This window comes from Lepisosteus platostomus, chromosome 7 (genome assembly GCF_059453375.1).
Source record: "Lepisosteus platostomus isolate fLepPlt1 chromosome 7, fLepPlt1.hap1, whole genome shotgun sequence".
In the NCBI taxonomy this organism is placed as follows: Eukaryota; Metazoa; Chordata; class Actinopteri; order Semionotiformes; family Lepisosteidae; genus Lepisosteus; species Lepisosteus platostomus.
In genome coordinates, this window is record NC_142617.1 from 43,885,534 (window position 1) to 43,906,757 (window position 21,224).

At 53.0% G+C, this 21,224-nt stretch overlaps 1 protein-coding gene across 9 annotated transcripts; it reads right to left on the reverse strand.

Moving 5' to 3' along the window:
- Positions 1-14: 14 nt before the first annotated feature.
- On the reverse strand, positions 15-20,228 carry usp49 (ubiquitin specific peptidase 49). 9 transcript variants are annotated; one of them, XR_015940244.1, is made up of 9 exons: positions 19,668-20,210; positions 7,563-7,686; positions 5,908-7,376; positions 4,537-4,744; positions 4,165-4,273; positions 3,840-4,045; positions 3,181-3,552; positions 3,095-3,148; positions 15-2,997 (listed from the first exon to the last, which is right to left on the reverse strand). XR_015940244.1 is itself a non-coding variant. In XM_088640665.1 (7 exons), exons 3-7 carry the CDS (start codon positions 7,330-7,332, stop codon positions 3,434-3,436), a joined length of 2,067 nt encoding a protein of 688 aa, XP_088496791.1. In that variant the 5' UTR covers positions 7,333-7,376; positions 7,563-7,686; positions 20,087-20,228; the 3' UTR covers positions 15-3,433. The 9 variants fall into 9 exon arrangements, 5 of the variants coding, with proteins under 5 accessions (XP_088496791.1, XP_088496789.1, XP_088496790.1 ...); XR_015940241.1 differs by having other exon boundaries at positions 15-3,148; XR_015940243.1 differs by having other exon boundaries at positions 3,095-3,552.
- Positions 20,229-21,224: the final 996 nt, after the last annotated feature.

Below are 21,224 nucleotides of genomic sequence, written 5' to 3' on the forward strand. Positions count from 1 at the left end.
AAACAACACGGGAATCTAAAGAATGACGTTTACTCTGAGCCAGCAATCGCAAAGAGGTTTTCCATTTTAAAATTCCAAGGCAACAAAACAAACAAGAACGTTCTAGTTACAGTAGGCCAGAGCAACTCAGTTAGAAAAAAATATTGATTTCAGAAGTACACTGCCCTTACCATCCCTCTATTAAAAAAAACCCAAGAATCTCAATATATTACAAAGTTCCAGATGCAGACTAGATCATACTGAGATTTAATATGCTGGTTAAGGACTGATTCTTTATACAGGTATGAAAAAATCAAAATACATAAGGGTCACTTTGTTATGACAAGACACAGGGGGACGTATTCATAAAATATATTCCAACACGCTATTTACACCTTTTGTAAGCAAAAACCTCAGAGTCCAGATCTAATTACTTTGGAATGAAGCAAACTGGATGGGGGATGATGAGGATCCTGATATTAGAAAATAAACTATTACCTGATATGACTTCTTACTCAGTATATTGAAAGATTATAGATTCACCCTTTAACACTGTTTTTTGATAGAGTCAAAATGGATGTAAAATATAACGTGTTGGAAAATGTTTTTCCATGAATTCGACCCAGGATGTTGTTAACTCGATTGGTTCGTTTGCATTACCGATTCTCCTCCAAGGGAGGGCAGCAGTGAGTCAGCAGTAAGAAAAGGCACCAAATAAGCGAGATCTCTCTTTTCCTGCCTGCCTGCCCTGCTTTTGAACAATCTAGAGATACGGCATATCAGGGGAGTGCTTTGGTCCTTTAGAGAATATGCTTTGATTTGTTTCAACAATGCTCAGATCACTTGATTTGGGGTGGTGGGAGATGTGACATTAAACATTCTTTCTGAAAGGGAATTAAATCACTTGAAGATTGATTTCATCCAAAAACGACAAAAGGTTTCACACAGAAATGAAATAATTGATTTGATACATCAACAGAAATGAAATTCACAGGTTTAAAAGCTGCACCCTTCTTCTGGCACATTGTTGTAAGAAGCCTTCTTTGTCATCAGTTCAATGTCAGTTAGAAAATGGGAGGTCGGGGACTCCACTTCTGTACCAGCAAACAACAGGAAGAGCGAGCCATTTCCCGTACATCTGCCAATCCAGAAACTGGGTCATGGGGGCAAACGGAGTTTATGTTCAAGTTATGATTTTAAAGATAGGACCAAGGTAAAATATTTCAATCGTCAATAAGTTGTGCAGTCTGCATAGCAGTTGAGCTGATGTCACTGGGCTTCTGAAGGCACCCGTTAAGAGGTCTGGTTTGCACACAGTATTCGGATAGGAAGTTAAAACCTGTATAGGCTGTTCTGTGACACAGTTAACCACCCCCCATCTTGAAAAAATGATGTGTAAATAAAACTTGGTAAGACGTGTGGAGGAAAATGTTATCTGTGCCTCTTCCACTAGGCAGGGTGCAGCAGGCACAGCCCCGTGGTCTGTAATGGCTGCAGATACGAGGGGAAACACTGGTTGGTGCTCCTGAGAGGCAGAGCTGCTGGTACGTGAGCAGAGAAGCACAGCAGAAGTTTGTCAGCTGCACTTTGCCCAGAGTGGAGCTCTGCTGCGCTGGATGCTGATGGTGGCCACAATAGACGACAGAATGTCAAGTTAAGATGGGCCCAGTGTCAACCACAAACCAATACAATAGGGGCTGGATTCCCACTCAGCACTGACCGAATTCACTGTCCTGAACACTAATGGCAGGATGCCCAATCAACTATGACGTGATGCACCACCCTGAACACTAGGGGCAGGATGCCCACTCAACACTGACATGGTGCACCACCCTGAACACTAAGGGCAGGATGCCCACTCAACACTGACATGATGCATCAGTTACCCCCATGGCTCTGCATGTCAAGACTATTTAAAAAAAAACCCATCTCATTAAGCCCCACTGTACCAGAAACAGAAAAACAGTTTAAAGAGTCAGTGGTGACTAGGGCAAGCTGACAAAAGAAAAAACTTGCAATTTGTCATCCTGAAAATGGCAGGACTGTGTGAAACAGCAGCATAGGGAATGCCACACTTTCCAATGAACAGCCTGAAGCTCCGACTTGGCAAACTATACAGTACACAGTCCTGTAAGAAAGCAAACTGAGACTGCACTGTACTTAGAACTGGTATCCTGAGAGCCAGCAGAGCTAACAGCAGGTAAACTGGTACAGATGCACAGCCGTCAGAAAATGTATCAAGGAGAATTTGCTGCTTGGGTTAGAGAGGTTGCTGGGAAAAAATGCCAGCGACTAAACTCTTTAAACTGTGAGCCAGCCAGAGCGGAGGTGTGTAAACGAACTTCTGCTGTTCTCTCAGCCACAGCGATCAGACTTGTTTACTCAGATTTGGAGTAAAAGCGTGTGAAGATTGAGGTTCTGCGTTTTAACATTCCCATCGAGAGATAAAGGAGAGATGAGATAAATCACCTCTTTGTCAAGCACACACCCAGAGAAGAACACAGTAATGTAGAAAACATTGCAATAAAAATTTGCACAATTCCTGAATCTCGTTTTTCTGTCACAGTGCGTCACTAGGCTGCATGGTCACTCTTCTCCCCCACTCACATCTGGAGACTGATGGAAAAACTATCCCTGCCAAAATAAAAGACAAACACAGACCTCCTCCCAGCTGCTTTAATCTCAAACCCATTTGGAAGAACTCTCCTCATCACCTATCAGTCTTCCTAACCCCCAGAGCCACCCGTTTCCCAGTCTTCCCTCTGCACTTTTCATCTCATCAGTCTTCAGCTCCAGGAGCAGTCTCCTCGGCGCCTCACAACTCGTCGGCACCTAACCTTTCAAGCCTCAAGCCTCCGTCTCCCCCTCGCCGAGGCCAGCAGCAACAGTCATACTTCCCATCATGCACCCTGGAGACAGTCACGCCCCCCAGAGACACTCACACCTTCCCATCGCTCCCCACGGAGACACTCACGCCTTCCCAACACTCCCCGCGGAGACACTCACGCCTTCCCATCACTCCCCGCGGAGACACTCGCCCCCCAGAGACACTCACGCCTTCCCATCACTCCCCACGGAGACACCCACGCCTTCCCATCACTCCCCACGAAGACACTCACCCCCGGAGACACTCACGCCTTCCCATCACTCCCCGCGGAGACACTCACACCTTCCCATCATTCACCGCAGAGACACTCACACCTTCCCATCATTCACCGCAGAGACACGCTTTCCCATCACTCCCCACCTTCCCATGTCTCTAATTCTTGCTGACCCCCCCAGAGCGCCCCCAGTTGGCGAGATGACAGCGCAGGTGCCAGTGCTGGAGCAATCCGCTCGTTGACGGAGTCTGGCATGCTGCTCTCCGCCCCAGGGGTGATGCTGTAGCAGGAGGGCCCCACAGCCGGCGAAGAGTCCAGAGCGAGGTGGGGCAGGACAGACGCGGGTGAGAGGGTCAGGCCATGCTGGCCTCTGCAGATCGCTGAGTGTAGAACAGGATGTAGGCCTGAGTGTTGCACACCTCCTCCACGCTGCAGACGTTCATCTTGGAGTCATTGCAGTGAACCCAGAAACCTTGCAAGTCAAAAGATGGTAATTATGTTCAAATTCAGGGCATTTTCAACAATAATATAAACAACAATATAAACCAGCTAGCACAAGACCAATTATGTTGTATCCTGCCATGATTTCAGAACTCACTGGCCTTTCTACCCCCGTCATGTCGCTGAGGATGGTGTGGGGTGTGTGGAGTATGGCGGGGCAGTCTCTCTTGCTCTCATGACTCAGTGTCTGCCCTCTCCTTCCCCCCAGTATGCAGTATGCAGTATGCAGTGTCTCGTTCCCCTCCCTCTCACACTCACCCCCCTCCGTGTTGTAGCAGTAAGCAGTGTAGTGTCCTGAGCCGAACCCCTTGCCGTGGTGCATGACAACAGCAGACAGGTCATAGGTGAAGCTCTCCCTGTGCAGAGAGGAGAGGGAGTCCTTGCAGCAGTAAGGCTCCATGTTCAAAACCTGGTCGAAGGTCACATGCACCCCAATCTTCTCTCTGTGATTGCGACCAGACCACCTGTAGTATGGAGGGTGACATCATGTATGTTGCACACCTGTGACCAACAGGGGCTGGGTGCCCCTCAGAGACGGAATGACACCCACAAACCTTGCCCTTCCCGCACCATATAGACTCACCTGAACCGTTTGAGGTGAAGCCGCAGGACCTGAGGTAGCCTGTAGATCAGTAACTGTTTACATGCTTCCGTGAGAACCAAGGGCTTCGGGGAGGATTTCCGCCTCTTACCTGAATCACAGTGAGAGGAAGCAGCCAGTCAGAAGCGTTCTGCCTGGAAGCGCAGAAAACATGCAAAGCAAAAGTCTACTAAAGGCTCATAAGGAAATCATTTACTCAGCAGCTACACAGCTACAACACAGTGCGGTAGACACAGAGTTATACAAGTCTACGAGGCACAGCCGTCACAGTAGTCAACTCGGCGGTCTTGACGGTCCCAGTCCGTACGGTCCCCGCCGGCGAGCGACCGGCGCCCTGGAATCTATAGTACTGACTGTTGCACTGATCGCAGGCGTAGATCCTCCCCTCCAGAGCCTCCGTCTCGGTGAATTTGGCCAGCATCTCGGTGAGCGTGCAGTCGCTGTGGTAGGCCAGTGTGCCAGCACCCTTCTCCACGCAGTGGTAGCGCTCCGGGAACTCCAGGGACAGGTCCCAGAAGGGCTCCACCGTGTTCGACTTGTAGTTGCAGGTCAGGCAGGTGACCTGCAGCACAGAGAAGCAGAGCAAGGATGAGTCCAGCCCTGCTGCTGGAGAGTGGGAGGAAGGGGGGGTCCAGTTCTGGATGTGCAACAGACGACAGCAGCCACGGTGGTGCCAGTCCTCCCAGTTAAACAGCTCTAGTTCATCGCAGATGTCACACGATCACAAAACCCTGAATAAGTCATACTTCCCTTTTACCTGAGAGATAACTGAGACCTTAAAACAGTGTTACTATCATTCTTATACTGTCTACACAGTTCAACCTTGTAGTGCGTACTACAGCTGTGCTTGTGTACCTTTCTGGGGAGTGTTACATCATCAGTCATTTGGGCATGTAGCTGTGTACAGACACAGTTTATAGTTTATCAGAAGAACAGAAACAGATTCCAAGTAGCTGCAGCTGCTTCAGGCAACACTGCAGACATCACTTCATGTCTGCTGCAAAATTCATGGGTTCACCTTTTATTGAGTTAGCTTTTCAAAAAAACACCCTTCTAAATTTACAACTGTTCATGTGAAGGGAACAACGGTGGCATCTGTTTGCAGGGACACAGCCTGCAGCGCTGCTGCACAGTGGTTTTGTGCGTGTGCTCCTTCAGCTCAGTCAGCAGAGTCAGATCTTCCCCACCATCTCTGACTAAGCAAATTACAAAGTATCACGCACAAGATTGCATTCCTCCAGAAACTCCAGGAGCCGTACAGCATCTTACTGTTCTCCGCTTTATCTAATTTGAGCTCCTAACCATGTCTTTCAGGGAAACGTTTCTCAGAAAACACCCTTAACTGTGCTTAACTGGCCCTCTAATTGCTCTCAATGCTCTGCACGCAGTTACGATATGTGATGCTCACACACCAAAACACCAGACACACTTACAGCTGCAGAACGCAGTGCTCTACTACGTGGTTTTCTAATAACACTTCTTGTAAAAACAACTACAGTTCTGGTGCACTGATCACTCACTAATCAGTGGGAACTAATGGAAGAATCTGCGTACGGCAATTCCTCACACCTGCTTGTGCCTTCAGGACTTCACTTCACCTGAAAGTGCAACTAAAGGAACAGGGGAAGAAATAAAACGCTGTGCTAAGGAGCAGTCTTCCCTTAATCGAGGTTTAGATGCTTCCACTAAACCTGATGCCATCACAGACGCAGCCCGAAGCCCCACCTGACTGAGCAGCTGTCCATGGAAGATGGTGTTGACGACCTTGAGGACCTGCTTGGTGAGCTTCCTCTGGGAGATGGGGATGACAATCTTGCGCTTGGTGCCCTCGGACTCCAGCTCCTGCTGCACCTTGTCCAGCAGCTCGCAGAGGAACTCCTGGGCGTCCTGCTGGTCGTAGCCCCGGAACGCCGGGATCAGGTTCCAGACGGAGTGCAGCATGGCGAAGGGGGAGACCAGCGCCCAGCGGCCCGACCACATCACCCGGAACAGCGTGTGCAGCTCGTGACACAGCGACATCTGCTGGCGGGAGGAGGACCGCGGCTCCTTGGGCTGCACCAGCTCGGCCGCGTTCAGGCTGGGCAGGGGGCCCTGCTTGCCAGCGGCCGACAGGCCCCCGGGGGCGGGCTTGTCGTTCCGCCCGGAGGCGGTGCCGGAGTGGGCCGTGCCGTTGACCACCTTGCCCGAAAGCCCCGCCCCGCCCCGGGGCCTGTTGGTCTTGGCCAGGAGCTCCTCGGTCTCGCACAGGTCCAGGGTGAGGAAGCACTCGCGGAACTTCTGCAGGTGGCTGAGCACCTGCAGGATGGAGTTCATGTAGCAGGTGTTGCCCAGGTTGCGCAGCCCCGTCACGCCCGGGGCCACTTTCCGCCGGGACGTGGTGTAGGAGTAGTACTTCCGCAGCCGGGCGGCGTTCCCACTCCTCACGGACTTGCGGGGCAGCCCCAGCAAGGCGGGGGGCGCCTGCGGGGGCGTGCGCTCCGGGGGGTCCCTGAACTTGCGGGGGATGAGGACGGGGTCCCGGGGCGCCTGCGTGAGCAGCCGGGCGCTCTTCCTGGGCGGGGAGCTGGCAAGCTCCTCCAGCAGGCGGCGCTTCACCTCGCGGCGCCGCCGGCGCAGCTCCTCCCTGCGGCGCTCCAGCTCCTCCTGCCGCCGCTGCTCCTCCAGCCGCTGCCGGCCGCGCGAGCTCCTGCGGAACCAGGCCCGCAGGGCCCGCCGCAGCAGGGCCTGCCGCCGGTGCCACAGCGCCGCCTGCATGCTGGGCCGCGGGCTGGCGGGCTCGCAGGAGGGGCTGTCCCCCGCGGCAAGGGAGCGCAGGCTGCGCCGGCCGGGGCACGAGGGGTCGCGCACCGTGGACAGCGCCCCCCGCAGGAGCTTCAGGTCGCCCTCGGCGTTGTCGTTCAGCACGTAGTCGTCGCAGACGTAGCAGAAGACGTCCAGCTCGCGCACCTCCATGGCCAGCGGGTGGCGCGACTCCCGGAAGTGCTGCCGCGCGTGCTCGTCCATGTAGCGCCCGCAGGCCACGTGCGAGCACTTCAGGCAGGCCCACACCGACTCGGTGGTCCGGCAGGCCACACAGCGCCACTTCTGGGGGTTCAGGATGGAGTGGTCCTGGGACAGGCGCAGGCGGCCCACGTGCTTGCACCGGTCCATGGCTCAGTCAACGCTGCCGCCCGCCCGTGGCGCACAGGCTCATGCTGCAGGGGGGAGGAGAGCGGGACAGTACCGTCACTTCGAGCTGCCAGCTGGACACGGGCAGGGCAGAGACACTGAGCTCAAGCAGGCCGCGAGCTGGGAAGATGAGGGGAAAAGAACTCTCTCTGAGCTGTACTTGTGTAATGGCTTTTACGCAGAGGACAAAGAGGCTGTGACGCAGCACTTACTGGGACAGGGACCCGGTACGCTGAGACACCGGGGGCTGCCCCGTCAACATCGCACCCTCTCTGCAGCTTCAGGACGCGCTGGCTGGCAGGCCTGGCGCCCTCCTCATCATGCAGGAAAACCGCTCTGAAACACAGGCAAACAGGAGTCTCGTGAGAAATAAGGACCAGGACTTGCGAGTGAAGTTTAAAGGTCCACCAAGCACTATAAAAAAAAAATCAGGTAGGAGCCCTAACCACTCCTTTCCTTGCTGGCACGACCTAGGCCTAGGAAACCTGGGCTAGCTCCACTAAATCACCCTGGCAACAGACCCAGGAGGGCAGGAGACCAGCCCTGGCCGTTTCAGACACTGCCCTTGATCTGTCCTAATGAATGGACTCATGAATGGGGGAGGGGGGGGTCCTCTCCTCCATGCCCAGTGGTCACCTGTTGCTGCTGTCGATTCGATCAGGTGCACCGTGGCGCGCTAGTGTGAAAGGCACGGAGGATCGTAAAGGATCCTGCTGCCATGTCCTCCAGGGCTGCAGCACGACCTCACAGCCGACCCGCAGACACCGCAGAGTGGAGTCCAGAGCAGCTCTCCATATTCCCACAGGGGAACGCCGAGATGAACCATGTTCAGCCAGGGAACACGGCGGTGGGGAGAGCGAGGGGGACAGACCACAGCGTTCTGAGGGATCAAGCCCAGAGCCACTCGTGCGTGATGGTGAAAGCACGTGCTCCCGTAGGCCTGCACAGATGTTGACTGCTCACATTTCCTACGCAGTGGTCAGTAGCCTCTGAGGCCTGGGAGTAAAACGGGTTTGCAGTCCCAGGGTCGGGCACACAGGCTCGGCCACACCTCACACCCTGAAGTCCAGAAAGGGCAGAACGAGCTTCTTGACTCATGTGACAGCAGCACACCAATGATGGAAACGGGCTGCCCTCAGTTTTGTTTGTAAAGACAGCCGAGTTAGTAAGAGTAAGTGCTGATGGTATTCCCCATCGAACAGGTTTACAAGTAGCTCTGCTGTCATACATTCCTGATATACCAAGGCACCCAGCCTCCAGCCTTCCACCATGTCCTGAGTGAGCAAGCGGGAAGAAACAGCCACGAAGCTGGACAGTATAACAAAGTTTGGACGGATTTAAAAACCTGGATGAACTGCCGAGGAACAGTGTCCGGAGTGAAGCAATACATCTTACTAAAAATTAAAAGCCAGTCCGTAGTGTTCCTGTCTTCTCCCTCACATCTGCAGCAGTATTTCACCTCAGCGACTCCTTCACAAGTGTCTGGTCCGTGTAGTGAGAAAGAGGATCTACTGACTCTTCATGTTAAGGAAAATCTATTCCTTTTCACGTTATGATATATATATATACACAGTTTATGTTTTGTTTTGCAAGATGGGCTTGAAAACTATTTGCACTTGTTATATGAAGCCCAGCCCATCAGTGTGCACACGTGCTTGGGAGTGTGCTCAGGAAGGGCCATGACATCAGCCCCAGCCTCTGCCACGGGGAGAGAAACCTGGAGAGTCCAGACAGAACACCTCTGAGCGGAATTCTCTTTCTATCAGAATGGTCTTTCCCATGCCGAACGAGGTGGACTCTCAGACTTCCTGTTGCTAAGCAGATTTGAATTTAGCTCCTCCCTGATTTCTGGCCATTCAGCAGAGCAGCAACACCGAGGGAACAAGGGAACCAATCAGAGGGCTGGAAAGATCAGCCGCGCCACCCCCCCTCTCCTCTCGGGCTGCGGAGAGCTTCTCTATTATCACCCTTCGCTAACCTGCCCACAGCTGCCGGCTCCCTCGGCGGCCATTGGGGAGAGCTCAGATCAAAGACTAGCTGGCTCCATGGGAACACTGTGACAGGCCATTTGCATAAAAGCAAGTTAATTACAAGGCCTCATTAGCATTTGGGATCCCATATTCCAGCCATAACCAGGCTCTTCATTTTTAGCTCTTAATGCTCGGGCTCAGAGAATCAGAAAAACACCAATTAAAAATGATGGGTTTTTAACAAAATAAACCATTCAAGGAAAAACACATGAAATAGGGAAAAGGGCTTAATTATGGCACAGCAAGAATCTGGAAATGATCAAATCTGACTTTTCACAGAACAAAACAAGAAAATACATCAAGCAATAGAATAATAAAAAAGTTGACTATAGTTACTGTTTACTTAAAATTCTGCAGTTTTCAACTTGACTAAGAAAACTGTACTTTTATTGTTATTATACATTTGGTTATTTCTGTTGGTATTACCAGCACTTGAATTAATAAAATGCTGCCCAGCAGTTTCTTGATTTCAGATGCCCCTCCATCAGCAAATACAGATCAAACCAAAAACAACACAGTCTGGAAAAGATGCTCTAGACTTGCTGCTCCAATTCTAAGCAACTGTCACCGAACAGCACCCTACAGACGCCACACTGCTCCCTCCCGACACCTAACAGACCCTACAGACGCCACACTGCTCCCCACCGACACCTAACAGACCCTACAGACGCCACACTGCTCCTCCCGACACCTAACAGACCCTACAGACGCCACACTGCTCCTCCCCGACACCTAACAGACCCTACAGACGCCACACTGCTCCCTCCCGACACCTAACAGACCCTACAGACGACACACTGCTCCTCCCAGACACCTAACAGACCCTACAGACGCCACACTGCTCCCTCCCGACACCTAACAGACCCTACAGACGCCACACTGCTCCTCCCCGACACCGAACAGCACCCTACAGACGCAACACTGCTCCCTCCCGACACCTAACAGACCCTACAGACGACACACTGCTCCTCCCGACACCTAACAGACCCTACAGACGCCACACTGCTCCTCCCGAAACCTAACAGACCCTACAGACGCCACACTGCTCCTCCCGACACCTAACAGACCCTACAGACGCCACACTGCTCCTCCCGACACCTAACAGACCCTACAGACGCCACACTGCTCCTCCCCGACACCGAACAGCACCCTACAGACGCCACACTGCTCCCTCCCGACACCTAACAGACCCTACAGACGACACACTGCTCCTCCCGACACCTAACAGACCCTACAGACGCCACACTGCTCCTCCCGAAACCTAACAGACCCTACAGACGACACACTGCTCCTCCCGACACCTAACAGACCCTACAGACGCCACACTGCTCCTCCCGACACCTAACAGACCCTACAGACGCCACACTGCTCCTCCCGACACCTAACAGACCCTACAGACGCCACACTGCTCCTCCCGACACCTAACAGACCCTACAGACGCCACACTGCTCCTCCCGAAACCTAACAGACCCTACAGACGACACACTGCTCCTCCCCGACACCTAACAGACCCTACAGACGCCACACTGCTCCTCCCCGACACCTAACAGACCCTACAGACGCCACACTGCTCCTCCCCGACACCTAACAGACCCTACAGACGACACACTGCTCCTCCCCGACACCTAACAGACCCTACAGACGACACACTGCTCCTCCCCGACACCTAACAGACCCTACAGACGCCACACTGCTCCTCCCGAAACCTAACAGACCCTACAGACGCCACACTGCTCCTCCCGACACCTAACAGACCCTACAGACGACACACTGCTCCTCCCGACACCTAACAGACCCTACAGACGCCACACTGCTCCCCACCGACACCTAACAGACCCTACAGACGCCACACTGCTCCCTCCTGACACCTAACAGACCCTACAGACGCCACACTGCTCCTCCCGACACCTAACAGACCCTACAGACCCCACACTGCTCCTCCCCGACACCTAACAGACCCTACAGACGACACACTGCTCCCCACCGACACCTAACAGACCCTACAGACGACACACTGCTCCTCCCGACACCTAACAGACCCTACAGACGACACACTGCTCCCCACCGACACCTAACAGACCCTACAGACGCCACACTGCTCCCCACCGACACCTAACAGACCCTACAGACGCCACACTGCTCCTCCCCGACACCGAACAGCACCCTACAGACGCCACACTGCTCCCTCCCGACACCTAACAGACCCTACAGACGACACACTGCTCCCCACCGACACCTAACAGACCCTACAGACGCCACACTGCTCCTCCCGACACCTAACAGACCCTACAGACCCCACACTGCTCCTCCCCGACACCTAACAGACCCTAGACGCCACACTGCTCCTCCTGACACCTAACAGACCCTACAGACGACACACTGCTCCCCACCGACACCTAACAGACCCTACAGACGCAACACTGCTCCCTCCCGACACCTAACAGACCCTACAGACGACACACTGCTCCTCCCGACACCTAACAGACCCTACAGACGCCACACTGCTCCCTCCCGACACCTAACAGACCCTACAGACGCCACACTGCTCCTCCCCGACACCGAACAGACCCTACAGACGACACACTGCTCCTCCCCGACACCTAACAGACCCTACAGACGACACACTGCTCCTCCCGACACCTAACAGACCCTACAGACGCCACACTGCTCCTCCCGACACCTAACAGACCCTACAGACGACACACTGCTCCCCACCGACACCTAACAGACCCTACAGACGCCACACTGCTCCTCCCGACACCTAACAGACCCTACAGACGCCACACTGCTCCCTCCCGACACCTAACAGACCCTACAGACGCCACACTGCTCCTCCCGACACCTAACAGACCCTACAGACGCCACACTGCTCCCCACCGACACCTAACAGACCCTAGACGCCACACTGCTCCTCCCGACACCTAACAGACCCTACAGACGCCACACTGCTCCTCCCCGACACCTAACAGACCCTAGACGCCACACTGCTCCTCCTGACACCTAACAGACCCTACAGACGCCACACTGCTCCTCCCGACACCTAACAGACCCTACAGACGACACACTGCTCCTCCCGACACCTAACAGACCCTACAGACGCCACACTGCTCCTCCCGACACCTAACAGACCCTACAGACGACACACTGCTCCTCCCGACACCTAACAGACCCTACAGACGCCACACTGCTCCTCCCGACACCTAACAGACCCTACAGACGCCACACTGCTCCCCACCGACACCTAACAGACCCTAGACGCCACACTGCTCCCTCCCGACACCTAACAGACCCTACAGACGCCACACTGCTCCTCCCCGACACCTAACAGACCCTAGACGCCACACTGCTCCTCCTGACACCTAACAGACCCTACAGACGCAACACTGCTCCTCCCGACACCTAACAGACCCTACAGACGCCACACTGCTCCTCCCGACACCTAACAGACCCTACAGACGCCACACTGCTCCTCCCGACACCTAACAGACCCTACAGACGACACACTGCTCCTCCCCGACACCTAACAGACCCTACAGACGCCACACTGCTCCTCCCCGACACCTAACAGACCCTACAGACGCCACACTGCTCCCCACCGACACCTAACAGACCCTACAGACGCCACACTGCTCCTCCCGACACCTAACAGACCCTACAGACCCCACACTGCTCCCTCCCGACACCTAACAGACCCTACAGACGCCACACTGCTCCCTCCCGACACCTAACAGACCCTACAGACGCCACACTGCTCCCTCCTGACACCTAACAGACCCTACAGACCCCACACTGCTCCTCCCCGACACCTAACAGACCCTACAGACGACACACTGCTCCCTCCCGACACCTAACAGACCCTACAGACGCCACACTGCTCCCCCTCGACACCTAACAGACCCTACAGACGCCACACTGCTCCTCCCCGACACCTAACAGACCCTACAGACGACACACTGCTCCTCCCGACACCTAACAGACCCTACAGACGCCACACTGCTCCCTCCTGACACCTAACAGACCCTACAGACGACACACTGCTCCCTCCTGACATGGAACTGGACTCTATGAGGTAATGCTTTTTTTTTCCTTAGTTTGGCTTGCAAATTCAAGCTGGAACAAATCGCAGCCTGGCTGTGCAGGTCAGACTGCCTGCCTGCTCGCGCCGGGAGGGGCTGGGCTGTCCTCCTCCTCGCCTGGACGGGTTCTGCTCTCCGAGGAGATTCAATCTGTGCAGTACAGCTGCAGGGAAGAGGAGAGCACGGGATATGTTGGGAATTCTCGGCGCGTCCCACTGCTGCTTGAGCGCAGGAGGGTATTGATCACTGTCGGTGAAAACTCTGGGACAAGCAGGAGCAGCAAGGAGGGGCATGGAAGCAGAGCCTGTTGTTCATGGGATCACGAGTGAGATGATTTGAAATAAAATTGTACTGTAATGGATGTAATGGAACTTAAGGAGAAAGCCTGTGTTGTGATCTGCTCAGACTGTAAAAATTGCCCTGCATTTCCCTGGGATTAAACTACTCCCTGAACGTCCTCCTGTTCATTTTATATGCTTTTGTTCATTCTATATGCTTTTGTTTCAACAAAGTTGCTTTGTGCTGGCCCTCAACTATAGTACAAATAAACAAGAATTAGACAAATGGAGCTAAAGATAATTTCTTCCGCTACAGACTCAGGAACTGCACAAGTGCGCTTGAAACACCTGCAATATTACAGACACCACATCAAGGCAATGAGCCGCCGACCTCCTCGCTGCTCTGAGCTCCCGGTTGAGAACTGAACACTGGTGTTAAAAAGCAGAGAAGGGAGCACTCTGCCCGACAGAAGGCGGGTTCTAGCCCAGGTCTGGTCCAAAAGGAAATTCCTGTCACACAAACATGGAGACTGTCTACATCTGTCCCACTGACACCCTGCTCCTCGAGTCCTTCTCCGCCACAGGTCCAGGATGCCCAGAAACACCCACATACCGGTAGTCCCAGCAGGGTCAAGCTGGATAATTTCGCGCCAGAGTGACACTATCTCCACTCCCTGTGCGGCCTGTGTGCAGGGGGCCGTGCTCCCCCGCCTCTGCTTGGTCATGTACGTCGTAAAAATGAAGACTTCCTTGCAGAGAGATAAGAATCAGCCCAGCAGGCTCTGCTGTTCATTTCACGGCACCTCCATTCAGCACTGCCGGAGTAAATGGAGAAAGTCTTCTTACTTCTCAGATGAACTCGCAGCTGAGGGAGGGGACTGGACACAGCGCTCACTCCCAGCTGAGGGAGGGGACCGGACACAGCGCTCACTCCCAGCTGAGGGAGGGGACCGGACACAGCGCTCACTCCCAGCTGAGGGAGGGGACCGGACACAGCGCTCACTCCCAGCTGAGGGAGGGGACCGGACACAGCGCTCACTCCCAGCTGAGGGAGGGGACCGGACACAGCGCTCACTCCCAGCTGAGGGAGGGGACCGGACACAGCGCTCACTCCCAGCTGAGGGAGGAGACTGGACACAGCGCTCACCCGCAGCTGAGGGAGGGGACCGGACACAGCGCTCACTCGCAGCTGAGGGAGGGGACCGGACACAGCGCTCACTCGCAGCTGAGGGAGGGGACCGGACACAGCGCTCACTCCCAGCTGAGGGAGGGGACTGGACACAGCGCTCACTCCCAGCTGAGGGAGGGGACCGGACACAGCGCTCACTCCCAGCTGAGGGAGGGGACTGGACATTTGTCATTGATCTTTGTACAGTATGTTCACTGCACAAGTGTCTGTTTCTGCCTGATTGAGAAACACACTCCCCCTTGGATAGCCAGACACTAACAGGCCCAGCAGCACCTTTTTACACTTAACTGATTAATAAAGATAAGTAAAATGGCGACTTAAACTCAGCAACTGCCTCCATGCCTCCTCACTTACCCCAGAGGACTGCAGCCATTTAAGGTTAATCCCCCAGACAGGGATAAATTGGTCCTCCCTGTCCCCCAGGCCGAACAGGCTGAGAGAGACCTAACACTGACAGTAGGGTCTCTCCTCATTGCCATCAGTGCACAAATAACACAGTTTAATTAAGGAGACTGTAATTTAAAAAGGCATCCAACCCCACTTCATCTGTGTTGTCAAACAGCCGAGCAGTCTTTTCTTAAAGCTAAGAACACAAACCTTCCAGTGCCGAAGTATGGTCAATCCCAGCCTTAAAATAACTAATTTGTTTGCCCCTGGCAGTAACATTTCAGGATTACTAACTACAATGTGGACAACATACACACTCTCTCCCAGATCCACCTCCCTGGTCAGTGCGACCGCCTGTGGGCTGTAGCTGAGCTGAGCTGTGCACGGTCACCATGTTGTGTTACACAAGCAGGACTGGTACCTGCTCCCACTGGTGTCCACACTCACAGTGCTGTATTACACAGGCAGGGCTGGTACCTGCTCCCACTGGTGTCCACACTCACAGTGCTGTATTACACAGGCAGGGCTGGAATCTGCACCCACTGCTGTATTACACAAGAGAGCAGGCAGGGCTACAGGTAAGAGTTCATTTCACCTACATGCCAGAGTAGCTGTCTGGTCTTCCTGCTGCTTTGTGAATGATCCCTCATGTCTCTGTGCCACTGGCAGGGCTGGGCAGGCTGCTCAGCTCTCAGAACACGAAAGGTCCCCTACATTCTTTCCAGAGTAGGCTGGGTTCTGTCATTATATACTGCACACCCCTGTAACCTACAGTTTGTGGATCAAGAACGTAGGTTGTAGGTACTGACATGAGAACCATTTTATTTCTGGCTGGCTTTGGTTAAGTAATATTATCTTTCTGAACAGAGGAAACTCGGTCAGCTCTGGGTATCCCCCACACCTGGCGGGCACAGACCTCTCAGCTCAGCAAAACAACAAGCCCAGGTCTGGTTCAAAAGAAAATTCCTGTCACACAAGCATGGAGACTGTCTGTGCTCTTCTGACACTCCCACTGACACCCTGCACCTCGAGCCTTTCTCTGTCACAGGCTGGGAAACACCCACACAGCGGTAGTCCCAGCAGTTTCAAGCTGGATAATTTCGCGCCAGAGCGACACCATCAGACTCCACTCCCTGTACGGCGCAGCAAACAACTCTCTGAAAAGACCGGCTGTACCATACAAACCCAGGAAGGAGGAAAACGCTTTGATTTCCATTGCCACGTACCTGAGCCTTTCCACAAGCTCAGAAAACAGTAAAGAAAATGCCTGAAATATTATCTCTGGAAAAATGAAAGGAATGTTGTGGGATGAGGCTGTGTTCTGGGCACTTGTAGCTTCAAGACCACCAATACGCCGAATTCCATGATGCTGACTCAGGTCAGACAGACAGTAGGTGTTTTAAAGTTACAGCACATGTTTCAGAGGATGCACACACACACAACAACAACATGTGCCACAGCCTTGGCAACACTGCAACAAGGAGGAACAGACCAGGCTAAACACTAGAAACCAGGTGTACAGGTCTACAGCTGTGCAGGCTGAGCAGGGCACACACTGGAAAATTTGAGATGCCAACTCTGCTGGCAAAAGACAGAAGCAAGCAATCTGGACTTCTAGCTTCCAAAGAGTATTCTGCTCGTGCATCCTGAAAAATGATTTCATGCCCTGATAAGAAGTAACTTCGGATGCAGAGATTGCATAGCGACAGCAAGAAAAATCACACTTCACTCCTCTTCACAGAAATGAAGACAGATCTCGTGTCAGTGCTGGATTCTCAAGCACATCTCCAGCTTCCATTAACAAAAATATAAATGATTTCACAGATATTCTCATGGACTTGCCAAGTAAAGGTCACATCACAATTTGTCAGGGGCGTAGCACCAATTAGCACCAAGCCCTTCAGAGAGGCTGTTTTTGAGAGTAACGTGGTCCCCAGCCACCACACCCTGTTTTCACAGCACAGAGCAGCTCTGGGGAACAGTCGAGGACTCAGCTCCCTCATGGAGGAACGAGAGCGCACAGCTAAAAAGAACAGATCCTTCAGTAAGATGAAGAATCTGCGTCTACCATACTTAGTCTGCTTATCGGCTTAAGGAGACGAGTGAATAGAAAGTGGATTACAGTCAGACCAGGCAAGGGGTTTCGCAGGACAGTGCAGATCCATGCCACAGTACAGGAACCCATATTCAAACTCTGAGGAATTCTCGAGAATTTCTTCTCCAACTCTAGCAGGCAAGGACTTTGTAGACTTTTTCTGGGACATGGTTCTGACTCAGATCCGGTCAGACCTCACTGGTGCTGACTGGAAGACAGGATAGACCTCTGTGACCACACGGGTTTATGGAAACAAATTCACAGCCACCCCAGTTAGCAGACAGGTAAATGCATCACATTAAACCACATTAACAACCTGCCCCCTCCAGTCCTGGACTGGGCCCAGCTCTCCCCCCTGCTGAACACCAAGCTGACAGCGCCTCACACCCGGCCGGTGCCTGACCCATGCAGGGGTATGGCCATGGAGCCCCTACACTAAGCTGCAGCTTTGGGACTCCTCCCTGTAGCTCAGAAAGACAAGACAGGTGGCCCTGGAGCACAGCCTGATCCTCGTCCAGCTGTTGGGAAAGACAGGACAGGCACCCCTGGAGCAGCCTGATACTCATCCAGCTGTTGGGAAAGACAGGACAGGCACCCCTGGAGCACAGCCTGATCCTCGTCCAGCTGTTGGGAAAGACAGGACAGGCACCCCTGGAGCACAGCCTGATCCTCGTCCAGCTGTTGGGAAAGACAGGACAGGCACCCCTGGAGCACAGCCTGATCCTCGTCCAGCTGTTGGGAAAGACAGGACAGGCTACACTGGAGCAGCCTGATCCTCGTCCAGCTGTTGGGAAAGACAGGACAGGCACCCCTGGAGCACAGCCTGATCCTCGTCCAGCTGTTGGGAAAGACAGGACAGGTGCCCCTGGAGCACAGCCTGATCCTCGTCCAGCTGTTGGGAAAGACAGGACAGGTGCCCCTGGAACACAGCCTGATCCTCGTCCAGCTGTTGGGAAAGACAGGACAGGTGCCCCTGGAACACAGCCTGATCCTCATCCAGCTGTCAACAAGAAAACACTGATACGTGTTTTAGCTGAACATCTGTCTGGGAAAATATTCTAAAATGTGTGAACAGGTCTGAAATATCAAGCACCTGGAAGCAGGTGCATGCAAGACCCGACACGGACTATACTGCTGCGCACTGGGAGTCCCTATAGAGCCAGCAGCAAAGGCACCTTATTCAGCAGAGATCTGTAGTAAGAATTCTTTTTCAAGATTAGGGTATATTCATTTTTAATAATGAAAGGTATTCCACTCATTCTGTTTAAAAGATACTTCTAAAAACAAGTTTTTCTGACGGACTAAACTCTCCCGTCTTCAGAGAGGACAGGATCCTTTAATCACTCTGCAGAAAGCGGAGTGAACGAGCGCTACTCTGCTCTGCCTAATCCCTCCACACAAAGAGCAGAGGGCCCCTCCGTGGGCAGAGGTCCTGGACCCCAGAGACAGGGGTCACCCACACACCCAGCAACAGGCAGCCGGCAGCAGAAAGGGGCTGTTCAGGCTGACCAAGCTGGCCACGGACCCACACACCCCGGTCCTGCGCGAAGCAGGAAGACAAACCCGCACAGACACCTCGACTGCAGACTGGGGAGGTCTGTAAGAGACGATAAAACATGTCACAGTAATCCACGTGGCGAGTCAGCAATGTCCACTGCCCCGAATCACGAAAACGCATCAGCCGTCCATATATCAAAAGTATATGAAGTACGCTTCTGTTTAAACATGGATGAAGAGAGGGCACCGAGCACAGGCGACCCCCAGCCTTGCCCCCTGATGAGCTGATTTCCAGTTCGCCCGGGCTCTGCTGACAGCCACCGAGACAAAGCAAGGGTTCAGCAGCAAAATGCCACGATTAGCGAGCTCTCAGGCCCAACGGCATCGCCACTTTGCCCACAACCAGCACACAACTGCGTGCCCATCCCGAGACCCACTTCCGCACGGCTGTCCCGGCCGCCAGGACACGTTTACAAACAACGGCAGGGACTCGGCCAGCTGCTCGCCAAGTTCCGCTGCGGGAAACTAAAGTTTCTCCGGCTCACTGCAGCCCAGGCTCCGCGCACGACAATAAACTTTCTCTGTATGGGGAAACGCGCTTCTCTTTCCCAGCTTTCACCTCAGTTTTTGCCATTTGTCTCCGCTTTTTTTTTGGTCCGTGTAAACAATTCCGGCGAACACGTCTAGGGGAAACTCGGGGCACGAGAGCTCCGCTGCCCGCTCCGGCTCGCGTGTTGGTCCCCGTCACGAGCTCGGCTCACTTACCCAGAACAAAGACCGCAGACCCGAGACGCGAGTCGCGAGACCCGGGCTCCCCGGCTCCTGCGAGACAACTTCGCCCGGCAGCGCGAGGGACGCGGGGCGCCGGGGCACTGCAGATCGCCAAAGGCAAATGCGCTTCCAGCAAGAAGGAGAGGAAAAAAAACTACAAGCACACGACCCAAAAACAACAGGAGGTCGGTCTCCCCCAAAATAAAAACCCCAGCCTCCCAAAACAAGAAAAAAAGATTTTTAAAATCACCTCAAACTTTAAGAGGCTGTAAAAGTCGTACTGGAAATGAATGTGGTTAGGATGAGGTTTTCTGCTGTAAACCGTTGTTGCAGTGTTCTTTTTAAAGAGATACGTTTCTTTTTTAAGAAATCCTTGTTTTTTTTGTATATGTCTGTGTGGAGCTTTTATTTACCGCCATCATCTGCACGCGCGAGCTGTCACCGACCGCGAGACAACCGAACAGGAAGAGTCCCGCCCCCCTCTGGCGCGCTGATTGGACAGAAGTGGATCCATCGACTGGTAGGCTCGGTTCTCCATTGGCGGCTGGGACATCCATCAACCGGAAAGCCCTTAAAAAGCCGATTCACAGATGGCCGTACGTGAGACTACTCGATTTCTTCCGTAAGAAGGAAGGAAGTTACGACGAATACGTAGGCATACGGCTGGGAATCCTCGGCTTCTCTACGGGGATTTATATTCCCAAACACTTACGCAATGCGCTGACTTCTTTACTAGCGCTGGTGGGTTTATATCGAGACGTACGCAGCTTGCGCAGCTCTCCTCAGTAAGTTCGGTTGGACGGAAAGGGTAGTAAGTAAGGTATTCACGCACAGACAAAGAGAATTTATAAAGGCATAAACGTTTCGTTTTTTTTATTATTATTATTCCTTACAGAGTTGTTTTGATGCTCATCTTGCTACAAACCCCAAGGCCCGGGTGTGAAAATAAAGCCAGTGCCGAAGACGTTAATAAAAGATTAGGACCGAATTAAAATATATGTAAATTAAAATACCATTGCTTGGGCATAACAGAAGTGGTCAAAATAGCTGGTTTTCGCTTTTCAAAGACGCAGCCTTAATTTAGCTATAATTTCCGACATTATTCTAACGGCGATTATATTGAAGGGAAGAAAACACTTTTTGGCGTCACTATGTCTCGCATTTCAACAAGTTGCGGCTCCTGGCTAGGAGCCGGAGCCGGGTACAACCTGGCCCGGTGGGTATTTCCTTCAACAGTTCCCACCCGGCTGCGCGTCGTTACACTGATCGCTCGATCGAAACTGAAGGACCTGCTGCATTTTTAGGGGTGTCCTAAAGGATTTCGTTTTCAAATAGACAAATAGACATTCGTTTAGGGCACAGTCTAAATATCCCATTTGCATTTTAGATATCCTACGATACATTTTTATATATTTCAGTCATGACGTTGCGCCATAAGGAGTGATGATATTAAAACTTCCAATTTTGTCACGTCAGCTTCACCTGTGTCAGGGGACCTTATATTAAAATAACTACTTTTCCACTCCGTTGTAAAACGACCGCATTTTTTCC

Excerpts from the sequence above, each read along its gene's own strand:
- usp49 (XM_088640665.1), bottom strand. The coding sequence starts at position 7,332 with ATGGACCGGTGCAAGCACGTGGGCCGCCTGCGCCTGTCCCAGGACCAC. Across the intron at positions 4,274-4,536 it reads CGCCTGCGATCAGTGCAACA|GTAAGAGGCGGAAATCCTCC; the intron begins GTCAGTACTATA and ends ACTGTGATTCAG. Across the intron at positions 4,046-4,164 it reads CTTCACCTCAAACGGTTCAG|GTGGTCTGGTCGCAATCACA; the intron begins GTGAGTCTATAT and ends TCCATACTACAG.